The sequence below is a fragment of the Zingiber officinale genome, chromosome 4B, assembly GCF_018446385.1.
Source record: "Zingiber officinale cultivar Zhangliang chromosome 4B, Zo_v1.1, whole genome shotgun sequence".
In the NCBI taxonomy this organism is placed as follows: domain Eukaryota; kingdom Viridiplantae; phylum Streptophyta; class Magnoliopsida; order Zingiberales; family Zingiberaceae; genus Zingiber; species Zingiber officinale.
This window is the reverse complement of record NC_055993.1, coordinates 117967637-117990799: the sequence shown is the minus strand read 5'-3', so window position 1 is coordinate 117990799 and position 23163 is coordinate 117967637. Positions and strand designations below refer to the sequence as shown.

The window sequence follows — 23163 nt, the reverse complement described above, 5'->3', positions numbered from 1 at the left end:
GACGACCTCTCGGTCGGGATTCTAGACTCTCACCCCGGTGCGAGTTATAAGTGAGCTTGCTCTCATGACCAATGACCTCTCGGTCGAGATTCCAGACTCTCATCCCAGCGCGAGTTATAAGTGAGCTTGCTCTCATGCTTCCATACTCTCGCCCTAGCACAAGTTATAAGTGAGCATCTTCTCACGACCAATGACCTTGCAGTCGGGATTCCAGACTCTCGCCCCAGCGTGAGTTATAAGTAAGCATGCTCTCACGCTTCCAGACTCTCACCCCAATGCGAGTTATAAGTGAGCTTGTTCTCTCACCCTAGTGCGAGTTATAAGTGAGTATGCTCTCACACCTCCAGACTCTCTCCCCAGTGCGAGTTACAAGTGAGCTTGCTCTCACGACCAATGATCCCTCGGGCAGGATTTCAAACTCTCGTCATCACATCTTAGCACGCCCTTCTCCTGAGGTGGATTGGGTGATTAAACAGGTTACGTATCCGAGAATCTAGGGAAAGGAGCGGCATTTAAGGACGCCGTGGTGGAACTAGAGCCGTCAATTTGGGTTGGGCCCGTCGGGTTGGCCCGCCCCGCCAAATAATTTAAGCGGGTTGGGTTGGAATTTTATCAACCCAAGTCCGCCGTGGGCCGACCCGCCTAGGCCCGCGACCCGCGCGGGTCGGCCCGCTCGGGCTTGGGTTGGCCCGCGGGTTGAAAAACACATGTAAACTAAGTTTTAAGCCAATTTATTATCTTTCTTTGTTATAATTTTGAAATAAAAATAATACTTTTCATCCAACATAAGTACTCGTTTGTATTCATTTATATTTAAAATACATGATTATGTATACATTTAATTGTAGAAAACTTTTTCGAAGTAAAAGGTTGAAGATATAAAATATTTTTTATTTTTTTTAAAAATTTTTGATGGGCCCGCGGGTTGGCCCGCCAAACCCGCAACCCGCCTTAGAATGGGTTGGGTTGGAAATTTCCCAACCCGCCAAGTTGGCGGGTTGGCCCGCCCCGCCCCGCCAAATGGTTAACCCGCCATGGGCCGACCCGCCCCGTCACGGGTTGGCCCGTCTGACAGCTCTAGGTGGAACAAGTAAACTAGAGCATGAGTCTAGTCAGTCGGACCTGAGCCTCCTTTGACTAGACTTGGGGGAGGCTTGTGAAACGGTGCATAATGGTGGGGTCCGATGAAGTCGAGCAGTTAGAAGTCAAGGGGATGTGACAGTCAGAAGTCAAGGAGATGGGGCAGTGAGCAGGTATGGAAAGAGGAGATAGGACCATGTGACGACGTCAGCAACATGATTCCCGGTCGGGTTCTCACAGACTAGGACTTCAGATCTGAGACACCTTGGTCTAAGACCTGGTAGGCAGTCGGGGTGATACCTGGCCTGGATCTGACTGGTCGGGCCCTCACGACCTGGTTGCATCTAGGCCTAGTTCTCTCAGTAAGCTAACTCCCGGGCAGCCAACTCTAGGACAACTCTTGGATGATCTCTCCATAGCTCCCGGCCCCCCACAGTTTAGGTCAGATGGTATACCTGACTGATTATCCCGAGCTGCCCTATTCATGCTTGGTTGGGACAGAAGGCGCTACATGACAACAGGGTCAGGGAATCGTAACCGCCTGTCAGAGAATAACTGCTGCGTGTTAGAGAATATTCTAACGGTCTACCGTCATCTACGAATGGAAGCTTCCTTCAGCCTACAAGAGGATGCCATGTGTCCTCCATCACTCGATAGGGCCTGACACCTGACATTCTCTAACATCGGTCAGCCTCTAGAGGTACACACTGTCATATAAAAAGGGAGGTTTTCTTCCTTGCGCAGGTATGCTCTCTCACACATTCGCACTTGTCTTCTACTTTCTTTCTCCTTCGTATACTGTTCTTATGGGGAAAAAGTACTTGACTTGAGTGTCGGAGGGCCTGCTCCGGGGACTTTTTCCCTGGTTTCTGGCCTCTAACGCATGTGTTCTTGTCTGAGTGTGCGCAGAGCTTAGGTATCACCGGCTTAGTCATCGTCGTTCATCAGCACCACGTGGGAGTCCATTTTTGGAAGTGCATACGAGAAAGGTGTCTCAGTCGCCCTCCGTCAACGCCAGCAACCGCTCATTCGACCTTCATCTGACTCAGATTCCGGACAAGATCAATTGCGTAACTATTATATTGTGTAGTAATTCCATGAACATGGCAGTTGTAACTATTAAGTATATAATTTTGTAGTTACTATAATAATATAAAAACTAAAAATATTTTTTAAAATAAAAATAACTGAAATAAGATGAGAAGTTAGTTTGATGGTAAATAAAAAAATTATCCATGATTTCAATAAAATTATTTTTTTTAAAAAAATTCTCAAATATTTTTATGTGTTCAGCTATTACTACAATAATAATAATCAAGTCTTATCCCATTAAATGAGGTCGGATATATATATATATATATATATATATATATATATATATATATATATTTATACTATGGAGCTCTATCTCCTACTATATTATCATCTATATTTAAATAAATTTTATTTTATTTTATTGTTACTAACTAAGTCATTTTTTAACCTTTCTCTTCCTCATTTGATATGCGTGTGAATGATCAGAATAACGAAGAGGGGGGAGTGAATATCGCTCGTTAAAAATATTTTCTTTCATCGTAAAGCTAAATCAAAGTGAAAAGTAAGGTACAACTTTGTTTTTACTATAGGATCGAGGGGGAGGGGGAGGGTGAATCATGTGTATTAAAAACTTTCCTTTCAAATATTAAAAACAAAGTGCAGTGAAATTAAAAGTAAGAAGAAAAATTGAACACGAGGAGTTACTTGGTTCGGATCCTTCGACGATTCCTACTCTAAGACTCCGATGCCTCAGACCGTATCAACAGGTAATCTGCTATAAATCTCTTCCGGAATTGCTGGAAGAGAGAATCAAATATCCTTTTGCAAGTACAAAAGAAATACAACAATACTAAATCATTACTAACACTTGAAGTTGTAGAGTTAGAACGGGCTCGTGTATCGGTGTCGGTCTGCCGACAATGATCGGAAGTAGTAGTGTCATAGCAGCATGAGGTCGGAGCAACCAGAATGTCGAATGATTGCATAGAAGAGTTGTATATTAGTTGTATTGAATGATTGGCCGAATAGCTCTTTTATAGAGCATTGGAGGCGACTCCAATGCCACTTGAGGTACCTCCAACATCTAATTTTATCCCCTAAAGTTCGGCCTCTTATCGTTGACGATGCCTTAGCTATTATCCATTCGAGGGCGCCTTCCAAGCTCTCCAAGCATGCATTAAGGGCAGCTCCCCGTACCACAAACTTTATCTCTTTGAGGGCACCTCCAACGGATCCAGGGCGCCTCCAAGCCTGCTTCGAGGTGCCTCCAGTAAGCCTTGAGGTGCCTTGGACATTACAAAATAAGGATCCTTCTTTCACTTCTCTCATCTTCTTTTCTCATGATCTCGATCTGCTCAAACGATGTGGCATCTAGACACTAACGACACCATATCTGTCTAGGTCAATCTCCTCCACCATTCACAGTCCTTTGCTCTGTCTCTGTGTCATTTGTCATCTTTTTCTCTGCAGTTGCCAGCCACCTCACTAAGGAAGCCAATGCAAACAGTGACACATGCAATGGTTGTCCCACACACGAATCCGCTGATTCCATTCGAGCCCTCTTCTCCACATGATGCAACTTATGACTGACTCAGAGAAACTAAGGGAAGGTTACTTGTTTTCCTCTTGATTTGTCCCTGACTACTTACAACCTGTCAGCCAGAACAACATAACGGCACCAGCAACCAAAGAGCCAGTGGGGTTGTCAACCACTTCCACCTTAGAGTCAAGCAGCTTGTCCATCTCAAGATACTGTAAATCTGGCCATCCTCATGTGACCAGGGTTACCACTCTACACTTGACACCTAAAAAACCTTCTCCTTCTAGCAACAAAGATTGCACACCACTCTCGCACCTTCGGCAGAATCTTCCTCTCCCTTCAAAAAGATGAGCCTAATTTGCTCGCCAAGCAGATCCAGGCGACTCCATAAATCAAAGAGCAGTGACTCCCCCTTTGAAGATCTGAAGACAAGTCCGAACTAAGCGAAGGGGATCATCACCAGCCTATGCTGACACCCTGCCTCTACTCACTGTAAGGACTTCCAAGGGCTGCAAGCATCAGCATCTGCTAACTTGTCTGCATCCACTTGCTTCAAGGACCTCAGGGGGGTAAGAGTGTAAGCATTTTACCGACATAGGGTGAGATTTTGTTAGATCTCATGTCTATTTCAGTGTTAGATAGATGATGATTAACAAAATTTCAACCAACATGATCAAAAATGGATAATAGTGTAACATATATAGTTGGACCTACAAAGCAACAAGCTTGGAATTTGTATGAAGGAACCTAACTATATGAGCGAAATTGCATGTAGTAGTTAGTATAAAAATTTTGGATAAAAGATAAAATGTGATAGCTTGAAAATATATGTACACATAGGTTAGAGAACATACTACAAACTAGTAGTTGGACAAAACATGGGACAAACATGGATACATGATGATGTGATGATATAGGTTAGAGCAGACATGCTAATAGTGATAAAATTAATCTTAACACAACAAGAAACTTAGAGAAATTAATATTGTGAATAGTATGTATGTGAATTAAATAATGCACATGAAACATCCAACTCAATGATGGGATAAGAATCGCAAAACCAACCCCAAATAGTTTAGACATAGACAGCTTGATGATAATTATGATGATAGTGATACAAAACATGAAACCAAATGAACCTCTCTTCTTAAATATAATCTAGCACAAGACACCACCATGATACCTGTCAACTTGACTAAGGAAAATCTCTGCCGTTGCATTGTCCTCGGCAATTATGCAATCAGTATGTGCACTGAAAGAATAAAACACGAGGAAAATACCAATGAAGTTGGTTTTTGGTGTTTTAGATAAAGAAATCAGCAAATAAAAATGAAATAGAGTTGAGCAATATTATACCTTCCATAGCGGTGTATATGGTCAATTGCAGCATGAACACTATCGATTATTTCAACAGTACAAGCTGTCGAGTTGTATTCGTGATGAAATGATGGTGCTTCTGGAAAACCAAACTGTTTACTTGCCCTAGGACCACCAAATAAAGTAACACCTGAAATTGTGCATTCAGTAAATTTCTAAAATTTAACATTTCTATGAGAAATTTGACTAATACAATATAATATCCTCAGTAAACTTTGCAGCTTAAGTCTTGTTATCATAAACTAGTCTACCCCATACTTGATCTGCCAATCATTAGTGTATTAAAATATTGCAAATTTGATGATAATCCTCAGACCTTCATTTTTGAGCTCTATCAGTAAATTATTAAGCCCCTCATTATCCAAAAGATCTTCATGAACAAGAAGTGTCTCCTGAAAGTAACAATGACCAATTATAAAAAAAAAAAGTACGTCATGAATAAACAGATTAGAAACAATTAAAACGGAGTTATGGAGTTGATTAAACAAAGAATGTTGAGCATGGAATGTGTATTCCTTAGGGAAAAAGTAAACAGGCAACACGAACTTAATTATTCTTTTAATTCATGGAAAGAAAAAAAAACAAAGAAAATAGTGATATAATATGCAGCCACACATCAAGATTCCCTCATTAGCATAAGTTGGAGATTGAAAAGGGTACTGTCTTGGTACCAAATAATGAGAGAAAAAAAACTACCCCATTGTCTACCACCAACCTTAGAACGATCAAAATTTGAAAAGATTTAATGCTTGCATAGTCCAAATCTTTCTTTAGACAAGATAGCCCAAAAGCAATAACAAGAACCTAGGATGACAATAAGCTAGGAACAGGCATACTAACAAGGAGATTTGCAACGAGGAAATTAATAATAAAATTAACATTCTAAAGTAAGAGAAGGATGCAAGACATTTAGGGCAAGGAAGCATACAAAGGTGCAAAACTATAACATTAATTAAAAAATTTCACAAGGGGCATCAAAAAGATTAACGACATAAAGCTAAATTTGAGTACCTGACTAGGAATATTTAAATTAAAAAAGGTATAAATCCACTCTGAAATGCAGAAATGAGGAGAAAGACAAGGTAATTTTAGTCTCTACTGCAGTGGTATAGAGAATACCATAGCATTACAAGCAGCTGGATAGTCAATTTTGGCGTCCAACACAATCCGAGTAGCCATTTGCATGTCAGCAGACTTGTCCAGATAAACATGACAAATACCGTCTGGATAGCAAACATTGAGACTTGATCAATATATAACATAAAAAACATAAGGAGATATTGCACACAAGATATGATGCAAGAGGAGCTATAGCAGATACAACTTTATATTTGTCTAACCTGAATGACCCAGAACAGGAATCTTGGTGGATTCCTTGATTTGAGTAACCAATTTATTGCTCCCTCTTGGAATCACAAGATCAATGACATCATCAAGCTGGGAATTTTTTGGTAAAAGGAAAATTTTGGATTTACAACAAAATAAATTCTTCAAAACTCAAACAAGCCAAAATGTACTTCTAATACTAACTCACCTTTAGCAGATCAGGAATCTCTTCTCTTGATGTAATAAGACCAATAAGCTTTTCACCCACTACATCTGGGATTGCTTCTGTAATGACCTAACAAGAAAAAAAACAGTAGTGCTAAATTTAGAATCCACATAAATGCATGACAATTATTTACACATTTCTAGCAGATCTGGGGGTCACTAAACAGACCTTATGCAAGATTGCATTAGATTTCATGGCTTCTTTGCCACCTTTGAGAAGAAGACCATTACCACTTCGGATAGCTAATGATGCAATCTGCAAGAAGAAAAAAAAGGTGATATGTGTACAACTGTCAGCCTTAAAAAATGAGCAAAAAAAATACATTATTAACCAATCATTATTCGGCATGAATAATACTTGAAACGCATGAAACCAAACCAAGAATCAGATCCTTAGTCAGTATGACCCAAGCAGTACTGTGAAACATGGACTAGAGTTTGTTTATCACCAGAGAATAAATGGAAAAGGCATAGAGTATCAGACAAAAGCAGTATCACGAGCTTTTATTCCTCTGAAAGCTCTGAAAATAAGAATAACACAAGACTTTTCAACCTTCAAAGTACTATGTGATTTATATGATGGATAGAAGATCATTGTCAATTTGAAAGCCAATGTTTCCTCAGATTTTTACCGATATATCATTTCTTGCTATTTATTGGAATGGAATGCTGGAAATTGTTCATCAATTCGCTAAACTTATATTTGGCAAAAAGGCATTAAGATATTATTTTAGGTAAATACACATTTTGCCACTTGAAACTACCAATTACTAGATTCCACTAGCAAAATTTTTGAAATAGGCAAACATTGGAATGTTATATAGCCCACAAGCCATGCAGGTCTCACAGAAGAGTTAAATATGAATTGTATGTTTTACCTGAACTAAAGCATCAGGCCTTGACTCAAAAACGATGAGAAGAACACCCAAGGGGCAAGATGTCTTTTCTAAGATTAGACCATCTGCAACCTGAATCAATATCATACCTTAGATTCTCAGAATTTTAAAGCAAATCAAGACAATAAATAATATACTTGACGATACCAAATTGGATTGAAGTTCTCAGAATCATTACAATTATACAGGCAAGATATCCACAACTACACAAATAATCAGGAGGAACTTTTAGTAATCTACAGGCAAGAATCTGACCTCAGTTCTCTTCAAAACACAGAATATTGGATCCTCCATATCTGCAAGTGCCCGAACTGAATTTGCAAGGCTAGATATCTATCAAAAAATATAAGACAGTTAGAAATATACTAATGCCACAAACAAAGAACAAAAATGGATAATCCCTTGCCTTGCCTGGCTTCAGCATCAACCTAGAGATCAATGATTTCTCATAACCATCTTGTTGAGCAGCAACAACATCAGCCTCATTTTCTATTCTAATTAACTTCTCATTTGCCTCTAGAGCATCAGCAATATCCATCAGAATTTTCTTGCGGGCATTGGATGATAAACTCTGGTGGAGAGACAAAATTAAATTAAAACAAAAGCCATTATACTATCATATAATCAGAACTACCATGACTAAATAGTAATTCCAAAATGTCTCTCGTCTTGGAGGTGATATACAGTACCTGTAGTCGCCTAGAACATTCCCTTGCTGAAACTGCCATGTCACGAGCACTATCTTCTCTTGGCCGCTCCCAATTAATTGCATCCTGATGAAAAAGGGTACCCACTTTCTCACCTTGAAGTACTTTTAGAATGCTATCAGTGGTGAAACCACTTCAACGACCAAAAAAATTGGTGTTAGATAGCAATCAACTTTATTATGTTAGCTTTTGAATAAAGTTGGTGCAACATCCAAATGATTTTCTTAAATAGTTGTACAGTGTGGAAAAAGATTATTGATTCAAATTTTTATACAAAAAAAAATGCAGTCAACCATATAGACAAGGTTCATTTCTCTTTCTGCATATTGGCAAGAAAAAAAATGCCTAAATTGGTGTTAGCATACAATCAACTTCAAATTAGTGCTGGAGTGACAGTGGTGCAACAACTAAATGATTCATTCTATAGCTGTTTCTTGAGAGGAAAAAATTAATTGATTGTATTTTCACACAGAAAATGTAGTCGAGCATAAAACCAAAAGACTATTACTCTTTCTGCATATTAGCAAGAAGATTACAATTCTAGCCCATTCCTCTGTGCATGTTGGCAAGTATTCATCTCTTCTACAATACATGAAAACCCCTTATATTTACTAGCACAAATGAGAGAACTAGTAGATTAATTAATGAGTTACTACTGATCTCTTCTTCTTCTGCCTGATTGGATCCAACCAGCACTAACTTGTACCACCAGATGGTATAGATGTTGGCACCACTGTTCTGGACAGCCATCCAAACTCATTAATGGATTTGTATTTTAAAACCTTTTATGCGGATCCAATATGAAATAATATAGTTATATCAGTCCCCTCTTACTCAACAATGACATGCAAAGTTGCATTCAGGATTAAGGTTAATTACAGTATACTTCCAGCCTACTTTGTAGCTTAAGACTGATATAATGATAAAAAATATCTGATTGCCTTCACCTATCATCATAAGACATTTTCCAAAACCAATAAATTTTCAGTGCAATCAGTAAAGGTTGAAATCCCATTCTGATCCAGTGTTTCAATCTCCAACAAAACGAATCGTATGAACCAGATGAGTGTCAGCGCTAATGGTTGTGAGCACCAACACTAAACGGAGGTGAAGGAAGCAAAGGATGAAAATGAGGTGACAGAGGAAAATGAGAAGCCGCATACCTCGCTAATAATTGAGGAGTAGCATACCTTGCTGAGCATTGAAGGGTCATGTACCTCATCTATGCATCAAGAAGAGTCGCGTATCTCATCTGCGCGTTCAGAAGAGTCACATACCTCATCTGTGCATCGCAAAGAGTCACGGATGTTACCATGCATCTGGAAGCTTCAGGAGGAATCACATACCTTGCAACATGTCTACACTTCCCCCGAAGGCTCACACCATTGTCAAAATTGCTCTGCCATTATCGTAAACCATACTACCATTGATAGTGGCACAGATTGCACTAACTCACGGTCATTCAACATGTGAGTTCCGAGGCAGAACAAAATGTTCCACCCATGCCGACTGACACAGAACTATTCTTCAAACTTCCTATTCACCTATAATCTGGCCTAAACTAAATACCCAATAAAAATATATGCATAGGATTCAGAAATAATCATTGCATGCTCATCATGTTGTTTCACCAAGTAGGAAAATATGGCACACGGATCATCTTCAACAAACAAGAACGAAACATGTGAAAATAGAGTGACTTATTCAGAGTTTTAGAAGACTTGCTGCTGCCTGCTAGTTAGGAATTACTACTGGCTGTAGATTTTGATTCGGTGAAGAATGGGAAAAGAAGCATTGATTTCCAGGACATTGAGGAAATGTATATGAGAAAAAGATATTAATAACCAAGCAAGAGAAGCATACCTAGTAATCACGACAGGGGTGCCAGCACAAGCAGCATAAACAGCAGCCTTCACTTTAGCAGTCATGCCTCCTCTTCCTACCCTGGACTTGTCTCCAAAAGTTATCTCAGCATGATGCTTCTCTTTCACATAAGTGTGTATTAACCTTGAATTTGGTTCACTAGGTGGTCCACTATATAGGCCTTCAACATCACTTAACAGAATAAGAAGATCAGCTTTTAATTCTAGAGCTAGAAGGGCTGCTAAACTGTCATTGTCCCAAAAAATACCAGAAGAATCCTGCAAATAGAAGTATTTATTCAGATAAAAGGCTAGCTAAATTAATATCATGGTCAAAAGAGACTAACTGAACAAAATGCCTCCAATTTACAGAAGCTAGGATCCCAAGATTACTTCCGGTTAGAAAGTTAGATATAGAAAAACAAAATCCTGATTTATTGGACCAAAAAAGAAGGTCAAGGTACAAAAGGACTGTAGATGAAGCAGAAGATATATTTACAATACATACATCATGAATCTAAAGAGAAACAGACATAGGATCTGAAAAACAATGTGGCAGGCAATGGGTCTTCTGTGCAACCACAAAGAAATAACAAAATTCTTTAAATTTTTCTATAACAGGAATAGCAGTTTATTTTCAACATTAAAAAAAAATAAATGATTAAATACCTACTCCCATGTTTTAACTAGGTCACCATTGCTTTGCAACTTTTTCCTATATAGTTAAAGTCCACATAAATACAATGAAAGCCCAGGAAAGAAGACATTGCCCGTCTTCAGGGATCTAGTTCTAGTATTCCAGATGCATATCTCATCCGCACATCAAGATCACAGTTTTGTACATTCACCATTTTGGGTTTTTCAACAGCTTTCTTTCCTAGCCTTTGATCATGATGCAGATGATACAAGACACATGAGATTTGATGTATGGGCTTCTTGCAAATGCCAAGTGAGGAAAAAATATCGTATTGATTACAAAGATAAAAGATGATAATACACATCCTATACCATGATCCACAAAAATGTCTTCACTTCAATTAAGACAGTAAAATAGGTTTATTTGAGAAATAGCTGCATGTCTTCCCCTGATCACTTAAAGTATATATCAAACAAGATAGAAGGTTATGTGTTCAAATTCATCATGAATCACTTGAAAACATAAAACATATTACCATTCGTATCCAAATCATTACTAGAAAAAGGTTTTAGTACTTGTATAACAAATTTCCAAAGAACTTCAAGTCTTCAACTGCTCTAGCAAAAGTTATGCCACATGTACTTCAAATTTCCTCTTCAACTGTTATATAGAAGTTTCTATATCATAAGTAGCATGTCTTCTAAGTCACATTTGTTTAGCTGCAACCCTATTTGATTCAACTTGTTTAACTATATAATCTATTCAGTGACTTTGAACATGTCAATATCATATTAACCTATTTTCTCTCATTTTCTGTTATAGACTCTACTTCCTTGCTTGTGGATGGTGGAATTTCCGAGTTTATGATATTAGTAATATCACACACTCTTAGAATTCTCATACATGTTATTCTAATTTTGATGCATAATAATTTCGAATTGCACAACACTTTGACCACAAAGTACAATACATTGTACCAAAATTTTATAATTTACTTTAGCTTAAAGGAAACACGACGTTCCCAAAAGAGTACAAAAATTCTTTGTTGAAATTTAATTTCAGTTCAGGCATGTGTAACTAGAAAAGAAGTGAGATGAACATGCATTGGTGGCTCTGCAACTTTTTTGACTGATTGACTTCCCTGATTGACCAACGATCACAGTTGAGCTTCTCCAGTGCTGTTATGCACCAACATTTTGGATCAATTTTAACTGTGTTCAATGGTGTCATGTCCTGCATTGTGTTTTTTCAGTCTTGGGAATTGGGGACCACTTTCTTCCCTGGTCTTGCTCCCTCCACCAACCCTTAGCTTCCTTCTCTATTCATTAAAGTTGTGTTTTCCCCAACTATTTGGGTTGGCTACATTAATCTTTTGCCCCATTCCTCAAAAAAAAAGAAAAAAAGAACGAGCTAAACAAAATTTTTGAGGGGAGTGCCTAAACTGGAATTATGAAACATCCTAATGGTATTACATTCACCAAAAAGAAATGCATAGATCCCACAACAAATTATCTTTCGCTGTTATATTAAATTTAGTATACCTCATATGGAGCTCTCCTTGTACTCATTGCATCATTTTCATTGAAAACAGGAATAACTTTCAAAGATAACAAAGTGTTTACTGTCTGACAGAGTTGCATCCTGAAATCTGAATCCTTAAAATCATTATCCGTAACAAGAAGCTGAGATGATGTCACATCCAGCTGCAGGAAATACTGTGTTAGTATATGATAAATTAATTACATTTAATGTCTAATAAATTGACAAGACAAATATGCAACAATAAACGATCTAAAATCATGCCTGACTAAATAACACATCATATAAGGCCATTAAACCACTTTGACCAACAGCAGCACAGGCTTTCCCATCTAATTCTAACTGTGGTTTCTGGAGATCAGCAAAGCTTCAAAGAAATAGTAGCAACAATATGATCACTAATCAGTTATTCATGTTAGATTAAATATGGCCAAATAAATGAAAAACAAACAAACTGTGTATATTAGCACCTGCTATTGACTAGCTTCCTGTATCGAAGCCTCTGCCGGCCAGCACCAACTGCACCGGACGTGACAAGGATTACTTCAAATCCAAGTAAATTGAGTTCTTTAACCTGTGGATAAATAATTGTTATCTTAAGTAGGCTATGGATTCAGAATTCCTTTAGTAAGAAACATCATGAAGAACACAGGTAAATAATAGAAAATTGGTTCATGGCCTTCGTACCTGCTCACAAAGAGCCCCTAGTCTTCCAAGAGCCAATCTTCCATCTGCTCTCGTTACAACTGCAGTTCCCACCTAAATAAGAGAAAATATAAAACCCTATGGCCGAATCAAGCAGCCTAGAACAGTTTCCAGAATAAAATAAAAACATTCTTATAATGACAGTTGTATTTAAATAACTAAAATCTTAGTTTTAGAAAATAAAATTCAAACTATCAAACAAAATTGCCAAACGCTGAATTTTTAGTTCAAAGATTGGAGTTACGAGCTTCCATTTTATTCTATGGATCTCAATGCTCATATTTAGCTAAATGGTACTCGTAATCCATTCTTGTTGGAGAATAAACCAACGTGCACTTCCAATCAATTTCCAGCAGCAGATCAACTGAGACATTTTTTACACACCAACCTTGGTATGCATCGAGAGAATAGGCAATCACATTCCACACCGAGAAAGGATTTATTAAATATACGATCCTTCCCTCCTACACTTAACCGATAGGGAAAACCTCCGATCGCACAACAAAAACCTAATTCTCCAAACAATGCCATCCTACAGTGTCACTCTAAACCCAATAACGGACCGAAGCGCAGCGGTGAGGGTTCAAGAAAAAATCTTGAGGGCAAGGTGAAGAACCTTGATGATGAGCCTCTTGACATCCTTGACGAATGCCCGTGTTTGATCCATGGCGCAGAGCGAGCGGCGAGTCCGCGGACGAGAGAGACGCGACGCCCTTCGCTTGGCTGACCGGATGAGGTAGAGCTGCTTGTTATTAAACCGGTTCCTTGAGAGCCAAGTCAAATGGGGTGGATAAAGACAAAAATAAATAATAATAATAATAATAATAATAATAAAAAAAAAAAAATTAATCAAATATCATCAGTTGATACTGGGTTAAAATTTAGCCGTTCGAGTATATTTTTCAACACGTCTATTATCTACCCTAATACTTATTAGTATTTACTCTCCATACTAACTTAGAAATAAATTAATGAAGATGTTAAAAGCAAACGAATCATCTTTTATAACATTATAATTTTATTTAAACCGTTCTATCAGTAAAATTAAATATGTGACTTTTATCTTTTTACATGTTTTTCTTCTATCCATTTTTTATCTTCCCGAATTGAATCTGTTTGCCAGATTTATCAAATTAGAGTTGAACTTAGACATATTTGATAAATTTTTCCGAGTATAATTCACCTTAAGCCAAACTCGAACTAAATTTCAAATCGTGAAGAATTCGAACTTGAATTCATTTAGAATTCATCTCAAGTCAAATTTATTTATATATTTAAAATTTAAATCAAATTTGAACATCAAATATATATATTTTAAACTCGAACTCGAATTTAAATATAAATATTTTGATATTTTCAACTTATTCGATTCGTTTACACACATCTACACCCATTAAGAAGTTGAATCAGATTTGGCCTTCATCTTCTAGATTTTGATATTTAATATAACTTAGACTAGATAGAGTTAGAAGAGAAAATCGAGCGATGTTTATGCTTACTCCTCCATTACTAATTTTACGTCGCCTTTGAAATGGCTTGGTTCAAATTGGGCATGCTTGCTTCAAGCTAAGCGTACAGGCCACAACCTGCATAGAGCATAACTCAGCGCAACTTGACCTCCACTTACCACTAGGATTATATTTGATAGACTGTAATCAGCTTTATAATGTAATCAAGATTATGTTACAAGGTTGATTATTTTGTTTGGTTTAACTTTAAATTTGTAATGCGATATAATCTCAATTACAAAATGTAGTGAAATTTTGTAATTTAGATTACAAAAAAATATTATATAATCTGATTATATTACGAAGTCACTGTTTAACTAAAATTTGAATATTAAATATATTCCTAGTCAGTCGTCGCCCCCACCATGGTAGGTCGCCCGCCATCGGCTGTTGGCCACCTGCCGCCATCGTCCATCGCCCGCCGCCAGCCACGGCTGGCGGTCGACCGCTTGCCGCCCGCCGCCCCCCGCCGGGCATCGGCCGCCTGCCCGCCGCCGGTCGCCTGGCTTCCGTCGTCAGCTGCTCGCTCGTCGCCAGTCGCCGGCAACGACCAGTGGTGACAGTCACTAGTTGCTGATGGCTGTCGCAAGCTTCGACAGAGGTGCGGCGGCCCGTCGATAAAAGTCGTAAAATACTTTTGTCATTTTATAATAATATAAATTACATTCCTTATAAAAATTAATAAACATCAAACAAAAGAATGTAATGACCTTGTAATCAAAGATTACATACATTATATTAACTTATCAAACATAATAATGTAATCAAGATTACATTACATTACATTACAAATTTAATTAAATTACAGATTTAATTATATTACAAACTACATTACATTACACCTCACCTAAAATGAAATTAGATTATTTAAAGGCCACCAATAATTATTGCCACCATCTGTTTACCAAATATTGGTAAATCATAATCTGTTTACCAAATATTTTTTTAAATAATCTAATTGCCACCAATAATTAGATTATTTTAAAAAATATTTGGTAAAAATTTAAAGTATATTTCTGATTATAATTATCATTAAAAAGGAGGTCTATTTTCAAATATTATTATAAATATATTTCATCCTACTTTAAAAAAAACTAATTTTTTAAATGATTTTTTTTAAAAGAAGACTTTAGTAGTTTTGACAAAAGTAATTTTTAGTCAAACAATCCTAAATTTAGTAATTTTGATTAAAAAAAATATACGTGTAAAATTGCTACAATGTTAAAATATTTTTATTAAGTTAGACGGATTTTTAATTAAATTAGAGTAATTTTGATTCAATTGAAATATAAATATTTTTAATATAATATTACTTTTACTTGGTTTAAAATTTTATATCATAAAAATAAAATAGTTAAAATATATCATTCGAATTTAGCATTTTATTAAAAATTTATCTCTTTACTAATTAATTTTAATAAAATCTAAAATAAAATTACCTTAATATTTTTTCACATAGAAAATAATTTTAAGATTTATTACTAATTACTACAAATACATCAATCAAAAATTTAAAATTCAATATTTAACTACGATGTATTATTAGAATTTTTTTCATTAATTAATCATTTAGAATTCAAAACTTAGCTGCAATATACTATTGAGAATTTTTTTCATTAATCAATCAGAAATTTAGATTTCGAGACTTAACTGCAGCGTGTATTATTAATAATTTTTTTTATTAATCAATTAAAAATTTAGAGTTATCTTTAGTCTCATGTTTTAAATAAATAAACTTCTAGAACCAGCTTCTATAAATATCTTAGGCATTAAATTACATATTTTTCTTAATTTTTTTTATTGAGATCAAATACGATATTAAATTAATTTTTAATAACAAAATAAAAATAAGAGTAATATAGTAAAATCTATAAAATTATAAAAATATTAGAATATTACCCATAAAACAATCCTTAAAAATTATAATTATTTTTCTATAAATAAATTATTCTTTCCTCATATTTCTTCGTACGTTATCCCATTTTCTGTGATGTATGAATAACTATCATTCCATATTAATACTAGATAAATAATATTATTGAAACTTGGTATAATATCAAAATAATATATTCCAATCAAAACTAAAACACTATGAGTATATTAATATCTTACGATGAAAAATGAGATGAGTCACCCTTCTTGAGTTCATGGAGCCATCAATTTAGGTTGGATTATCAGATTGACCGATTCCATCAAGCAATTTAAATAGGTTGGATTGAAATTTTATCAACTCAAACTCGTCACGGGCCGACCCACCTAGGCCTATGACCTGCGCGGGTCGACCTGCGACGGGCTTGAGTTGCTCGCGGGTTGAGACACACATGTAAGCTAAGTTTTTACTAATTTATTATATTTCTTTGTTATAATTTTGAAATAACTCATTTGTATTCATTTATATTTAAATATATATTATGGATATATTTGGTTGATGAAACCTTTTCAAAGTAAAATATTTTTTACTTTGAAAATATGAAAAAAAAAAATTAAAAAAATTGATGAGCCCGCGGGTTGATCCGACAAGCTCGCAATCCATCTTAAATTGGGTTGGGTTAGAAGTTTTCTAATCCGTAAGTAGACAAGTCGACCTGCAACGGGCTTGAGTTGCCTGCTCAACTTCTTGCATTATCTAAAAACGGAGCGAGCAGATAGATCTCTTGGACCACTTTTTTATGATCCAGGGATGTGTCACTCACATTTACGGTAGGATCACGGTCGGATGTGTTGCTCACATTTGCGGCCGGATCACGCCCGCGATCCGAGCGCAAATGGTTGCGATCCCTTTATGAGTTCACCGTCTCCATCATATTATAGTTTTTGTTCGGAGCGGGAGGCCGCCCGAAGACTTCAAGTGGTGGATAAGTGGCTAGGTTATTGGGCGGCGAGCGAGTGTGTCCTCCGAGCGGCCGGAGGCCGCCCGCTCTGAACAAAAACTATAACCTGATAGAGACGATTAACCAAAAAAAAAATCGTAACCATTTGCGATTGGATCGTGACTATGATGTGACCACAAATACGAATGACACATCTCCTAGACCACAAAAAAAATTGTCCGGGTGCTCTGCCTCTTTTTTTTAATTTTTGCCCTAGTGAAAAATTTTCATCTTGGACCTCACATTTATACAAATATTCAAAATACTCCACGTCCTTTCCGAATTGTTTCTCTGCCTCCCACGACGATTTTTTTACTTGCTGCCATTTGTCATCTGTTCCCAAATTGATCAGTTTCGGCACCTCCGATTCGTGCTCCATTTCTAGGGTTCCGATCCATAGAGCGAGGTCGGAGGAGAGCGGCATGGATTGGGGAAACGTGACTACAGAGGACCTCGTCGACGCCCTTCGGGAAGTGGATTGGTCCGCTCCCCCGCGCCCCATTTCGGAGTTCTTCGCTCGATTCACCTTCCCCAGATCCCACTCGAAATGGAGCAGTCGATTAAAGTGCAATCTTTACTAGTAAGATCGCCTGAATGTTGTAATTGATCGTCGAGTTCTTCCCTTTGGATTTTTTTTTTTGGAAATCTTGTTAATACTTTCCCTTACCCGTTAAGATTCTAAAATATAATGGCTTTATGCTAAATTTCTTTTGCAGCTACAGGACGAACTACTTCATTCTGATCCTGTTCGTTCTTGGTAAGAAAATTAGTTGGATCGTGCCTATACTTTCAGCTCTAGAGTTACAGAATGTGTTTTTTTTGCCCCTCCTAATCCTCCCCTTTCTGAACTTCTTACTGCAGCAGTGGGATTTCTTCTGAAGCCTCTTGCTATTGTGTCGGCCATTTTGACTGGTTTAAGCATCTCTTTGTTAAATGATAGGTAAGGCTCTGCCTATAAATAAATTGCTTTGGAGCCATGTCAGTAGACACCTACCAGAGTTATGTTTATTAGAAAATAAGTAAAAGTGGCATCTTCTGTTTATCTGTCTAGTTGTCAATCTATAGGAGATGATTGAGATGAGAGCATTTGATGCATCATATCAGTTCTCCATGTTCACAGCAGTTAATCCTTGGCATCACTTGATTGTATATGATTATCATGTTTTATTTAGGTGGGTCTATCGCTATGTTGTTGTCTTCCGATTGCTATGCTATACATCAGTCTGTAATTTGTGTGAATGGACAAGGTGCTTGACTATTCCCATGACAGGAAGTTTAGCTCAGATGCTTCATCATCTGCCTAAGGAACTGAAATTCAGTAGTCCAACTTTTGCCTTAATCACATGCGAGTGTTCCATCAGAACCTTCTCCTTTTTCTTTTCTGTAGTGAAATTCAGGCCCATTTTCCATTAAATATATTGCGCATGGCTAATCGGTTGGCCACTTGTCCAAAAGAAGGAATCAGAAAAAGAGATTGTGTTGTATGTGTCACCTTGATCAACTAACATGCCTTGACATTGGGTACTAAAATTGCATTGAATCTGTAGATTAAGTATGCCAAAAAGTTTTCTTCAGTTTTTTTAACTTGAACATTATATCTTCGTGATGAACTAGACTAGATACTGGTCTTTTGGATGCTTTCATGCACTAGCTATTAAGTAGATGAAAATATGGTTCTATAATTAACATAGTTTCCTATTCTATTTCACTGTTGAATTTTTGGTCTCTGAAGATCTAAGATATCTTTCATTGAACATCAACATAAAAATTTAAAACTCAGTTCTCCATTGGCTTACATTATATGTACAACTAATAATAGTTTCATGCCACCCCCACGGGTGTGGTGCAGTGGTAAAGCACTCAAAAGAGCAATAAGATCAAATGAGACGAGTCTCCTGTAGGTTGGTAACTCGGTATGCATAAGCTGTGTTCTAGATTTACTCGGGAAGGTCGTCTGCAGGATTAGTCGAGCAAAGCCCGGACACCTGATTATCAAAAAAAAAAAGAAAAGCTTCCTGCCTTTTTGTCATAGCATGCTTATATAAACATGAACTAGTTTTAAAAATATAGCTCGGTGTTGCCTATTTAAAATTAGTGATAACTAGAAAACATAATGTCTGAAGCTCAATTAGCCGAGAGATTGTGCACCAAATGCTTATCCTTCCATCTAAGCACATTTAACCCTGATCAGACCATATGCTTTTCTTTTTATATAGTCAAATTCAGGTCAATTTCTTATCCAACATCTCTTGCATAGTTAATGGTTTGACCAGGTGCATATAATAAGATGGAATTGGAATAAAAGATCAGAAATGTTGCTCCTGTTTGTATTTGTTTGTTGTATTATGAACTATACACGGCTTCATGAGAGAGAGAAAAAAATTGTAGTGATGCCTTCTGCTCCTACTGATATTAGAAATAAGCTTAGAAATTGATTTACCAATATGCAAAAGCATGTCCTAGTTTCACTGATGTCGCCAAAGAGCTCTAGAAACTTTGAGGTGTGTTTTTTTTTTTTTTAATTTATGAATCTATGGTCCTGGTCATCCAAGTTGCTGCAAAAGAAACCTTAGCATTTGATCGATGGGCCTCTACTTTATTAAACATATAATAATGCCCTTTTAGCAACTGACTTTTTTTTATTGAGTGATCAGGAACTTGATTTTTACGGAAATTTTAGTAGTCTGAAATTCTGAATAATGTTTTACAACAGTTGGAGCAATTTGAAGGGGAGGCTTGGCGCAACGGTAAAGTTGTTGCTTTGTGGCCAAAAGATCACGGATTCAAATATGGAAACGGCCTCTTGCAAAAAAGCAGGTAAGGCTACATACAATGGATCCTTCCCCGGGACCCCGCATGGCGGGAGCTTCGTGCACGGACTGGCCTTTTTTTTTCTAATATGTGAACGGAACATTAAAAACTAATTTTGATCATTATCATTGTTATGCAACAATCTTGTTTTTATGGAGATTTAAATTGTTTTGGGTCTGATGTCTTTGGAGGATTTGTGATCTACATTCCGAAACAATCATCCTCCTTAGAGTAAATGAATCTTATGAGAGAATTTCTATTTTGGTGTGTCTTCTCTCTCTTTGACAGGGGAGTAGTAGTTTTGCACAAGTATATTAAATTGCAATTATAATTTCTGTACTATCATAAAATTATTTGCCTGTTAGGATATTTGTGCATTTCTTTTGAAGCTATGATCTAAGGAGAAACAAGGTAGTGAGTCTGCTGATGGTATCTTAACTGTGTCTACTGCGAAACAAAAGTGAACACAACACGATTGAAACTAGTTTCCATTTCTTCAGCCTCATTTCTTATACATTTTCTTCAGTTTTACTGTTTAGAGGAATTCTGCCATGCTATCTTTTTTAAGTGGAATGACTTTCGCAGCTTTGCAGTTACTTTTAACGAGAAAGTCACAAGGTCTGTCAGACATTTTTCTCCTCATTTAGCTGCAAAGTTGAGGCCGCCTATTGCGTAAGAACTATGCTAATATTCCTTAATCTTTATCCCTTTCTTTCGAGTTCATTACATAATGGCATTATATCCATAGGCCCGTAATTCGTGGACGGCCATCTAGGAAAAGAGCAATCCATATATGTGGTCAGCCCCGTTGGGTGTTTGTTTTGATATCTTCAGCTGGTAAGTCCAGGAATATCTTTTTATCATTCAATCTGCCAAATGATTCCCTGCTACGACTCTAACCTCTTATTTCAGCTAGCTGCATCCTCTGGTTCACATCCTGCAACCTCTTAACAGTACTGTGGGCACTTGTCATTGGGCTTCTCGGTACCTGTCTATATATTGCACACATCTGTTGAAGATATTCATTTAATGAAATGAAATCTCACACTGTTTGGTTGCCTTCTGCAGCAACGATACTTCACGCAAGCTTCCGAGTACCCAACCTGAAAGCGCGCCTCAATACATTCCGCGAGGAGTTTCGCTCAGTGTGGCGCAATTACAGTGAGCTGTGATCACTTGGGGTGAAAACGTGCACTTTCCCGGAAGTGTGTTCTATTCTCGCGTATGACATGTTTAGGTTTGTTAAGCTTTAACGCTTCATCGTTTTGTTTCATATATTCTTTGCTTGGGGGAATTTCCTGTAACTTCAACTGCCAAGTTGTCATCTTGTATACATGGATTCGAAATTTTTATAATATTCATTAAGGAATTGTAGTACCCGAGTGAATCTTTCCACGTATGATTCAGTTTGGATCTTTCTGTTGATAGCTGTTTTTCCTTGGGGATGAAGTGTTCTTAGCTGAATGATACAATGAAATCATAGCGGTAACTGAATCTTTCTACGCAGAGGTTTCAGTTTAGGACTTTTTTGTTCATGGCTCCTTTTCCCTTTTGAGGTGAAAGTCTTATTACCTTGGCGTTAGAAATTGTGTACAGATGCAGTTGTAGAATTTGGTATTTTGTAATCGATGTTCCAGTGTGATTTGAAAACTCATACTTGCTAGGGGAAATACTAGCTCTTGTGTCATTTCAATTAGATATTGACGAATATAATTTCATATTAATACTCAGACACCTCTTGGCTGTGCCCAAGTTGTGTTACGAAGGACAATTATCTATCTATTTTTATATTATTTTTATGGAATTTATGTTTTTTATTTGTTTATTTCATGGATATTTTAGATAGAATATAAATATGATTGATGCGGTGATGATGAGGGGCTCCACCTCGTGGTCACGGTGAAGGTCAAAGTCAAGACGGTCAATGCGTGGATCGTGTCGATTGGTCGGGGAGAAAGGCTTCGATCCACCGCCTCCTTCGACACGGGGAGAAGTCAAACGACCGACGCTCAATAAGGATGACATGCAGATTTCAGGCCGAACGGCTATCCCGCTCGGTCTAACAGCAGAGCTCGACATTGGCGAATGGGAACTTCGGCCGAGCGGCTACCCCGCTCGGCAAGACAACAGAGCTTGACATCGGAAGAGTTCAACTTCGACCGAGCGGCTACCCCGCTCGGCAAGGCAACAGAGCTTGACATCGGAAGAGTTCAACTTCGACCGAGTGGCTACCCCACTCGGCCTGACAGCAGGTCTTGGCAGTGGCAGAGTGGAACTTCGAGCAAGTGGACACGCACAAGAGTAGCAAGGTTTTAGCCGACTGGACGGGGCACCAGAGTGGCAAGATCCTGGCCAAGCGGCCAACCCACTCGGCCTAGCAGTACACTCCCTCTGATATCCAGCGACATCCTTTTGGGAGTTGTTGCCGTCGACACTGGACACGGACAACCAGAAGATCGTACGGCGGAAGCTTCCACTATCACTTCAGATATATGCTCAGCTCGTTAAGGTACTGTGTCAGAGACACTTTACTGACAAGTCTTTTCAGGAAAAACTTTGAGAAGTGTGTCCGCCTTGGAAAGCGTGCACGCGCGCTACTGAAGCTCTATATAAAGGGGGGGTCCAAGCATCGACGGAGGCACGCGATATTCACTGTTTGTGCTACAGTCTTCTTGTTGCTCCGCTTTCCACTTCATCGCCGATGACTGACTTGAGCGTCGGAGGGCCAACACTGAGAACCCCTTCCCTAGCTCGGCACTGACGTAGTTTGTGTTGCAGGTCTGAGCGGAGTCCACAGGAGGTCAGCGTGAGCGCCACATCCCAAGCTTTCCGTTTCTTCGACTTTCGGACAAGATCATATTTGGCGCAATCTATGGGAATGTAGCATGCATCCGAGTTGAAAAGATGGAGGACGCTGGTTGACTCACCATCGTGATGCTCACCCAGGAGGAGCTCGAGATGATCGTTCAAGCCCAAGCGGCGAAGATAATCGAGCAACAACAATAACATGCGTTAGCCAATCAGCAAGTGTCGCAACCTGCAACA

At 37.8% G+C, this 23163-nt stretch overlaps 2 protein-coding genes across 2 annotated transcripts; one reads left to right on the top strand and one right to left on the bottom strand.

Moving 5' to 3' along the window:
• Positions 1–4749: 4749 nt before the first annotated feature.
• On the bottom strand, positions 4750–13702 carry LOC121976196 (delta-1-pyrroline-5-carboxylate synthase 1-like). The gene is made up of 17 exons (XM_042528267.1): positions 13546–13702; positions 12912–12983; positions 12695–12798; positions 12489–12591; positions 12227–12388; positions 10050–10327; positions 8169–8319; positions 7886–8050; positions 7735–7812; positions 7462–7551; positions 6753–6839; positions 6567–6653; positions 6373–6469; positions 6152–6255; positions 5349–5424; positions 5012–5162; positions 4750–4907 (listed from the first exon to the last, which is right to left on the bottom strand). The coding sequence occupies exons 1-17, from the start codon at positions 13594–13596 to the stop codon at positions 4814–4816; spliced, it is 1950 nt and encodes a 649-aa protein (XP_042384201.1). The 5' UTR covers positions 13597–13702; the 3' UTR covers positions 4750–4813.
• A 3896-nt stretch (positions 13703–17598) lies between these two features.
• On the top strand, positions 17599–21497 carry LOC121976195 (PRA1 family protein A1-like). The gene is made up of 7 exons (XM_042528266.1): positions 17599–17887; positions 18024–18064; positions 18169–18247; positions 20704–20790; positions 20867–20955; positions 21031–21102; positions 21187–21497. Exons 1-7 carry the CDS (start codon positions 17730–17732, stop codon positions 21288–21290), a joined length of 630 nt encoding a protein of 209 aa, XP_042384200.1. The 5' UTR covers positions 17599–17729; the 3' UTR covers positions 21291–21497.
• Positions 21498–23163: the final 1666 nt, after the last annotated feature.

What these genes read in the sequence shown, in the direction of transcription:
- LOC121976196 (XM_042528267.1), bottom strand. Translation starts at nt 13,596, where the DNA reads ATGGATCAAACACGGGCATTCGTCAAGGATGTCAAGAGGCTCATCATC. An exon ending in TGATGCTGAAGCCAGGCAAG is followed by an intron (nt 7,813 to 7,885) that starts GCAAGGGATTAT and finishes ATTTTTTGATAG; the next exon opens with ATATCTAGCCTTGCAAATTC. An exon ending in CAGCTGCTTGTAATGCTATG is followed by an intron (nt 5,425 to 6,151) that starts GTATTCTCTATA and finishes TGTTACTTTCAG; the next exon opens with GAGACACTTCTTGTTCATGA.
- LOC121976195 (XM_042528266.1), top strand. Translation starts at nt 17,730, where the DNA reads ATGGATTGGGGAAACGTGACTACAGAGGACCTCGTCGACGCCCTTCGG. An exon ending in AAGTTGAGGCCGCCTATTGC is followed by an intron (nt 20,791 to 20,866) that starts GTAAGAACTATG and finishes TTATATCCATAG; the next exon opens with GCCCGTAATTCGTGGACGGC. An exon ending in TGTTTTGATATCTTCAGCTG is followed by an intron (nt 20,956 to 21,030) that starts GTAAGTCCAGGA and finishes CTCTTATTTCAG; the next exon opens with CTAGCTGCATCCTCTGGTTC.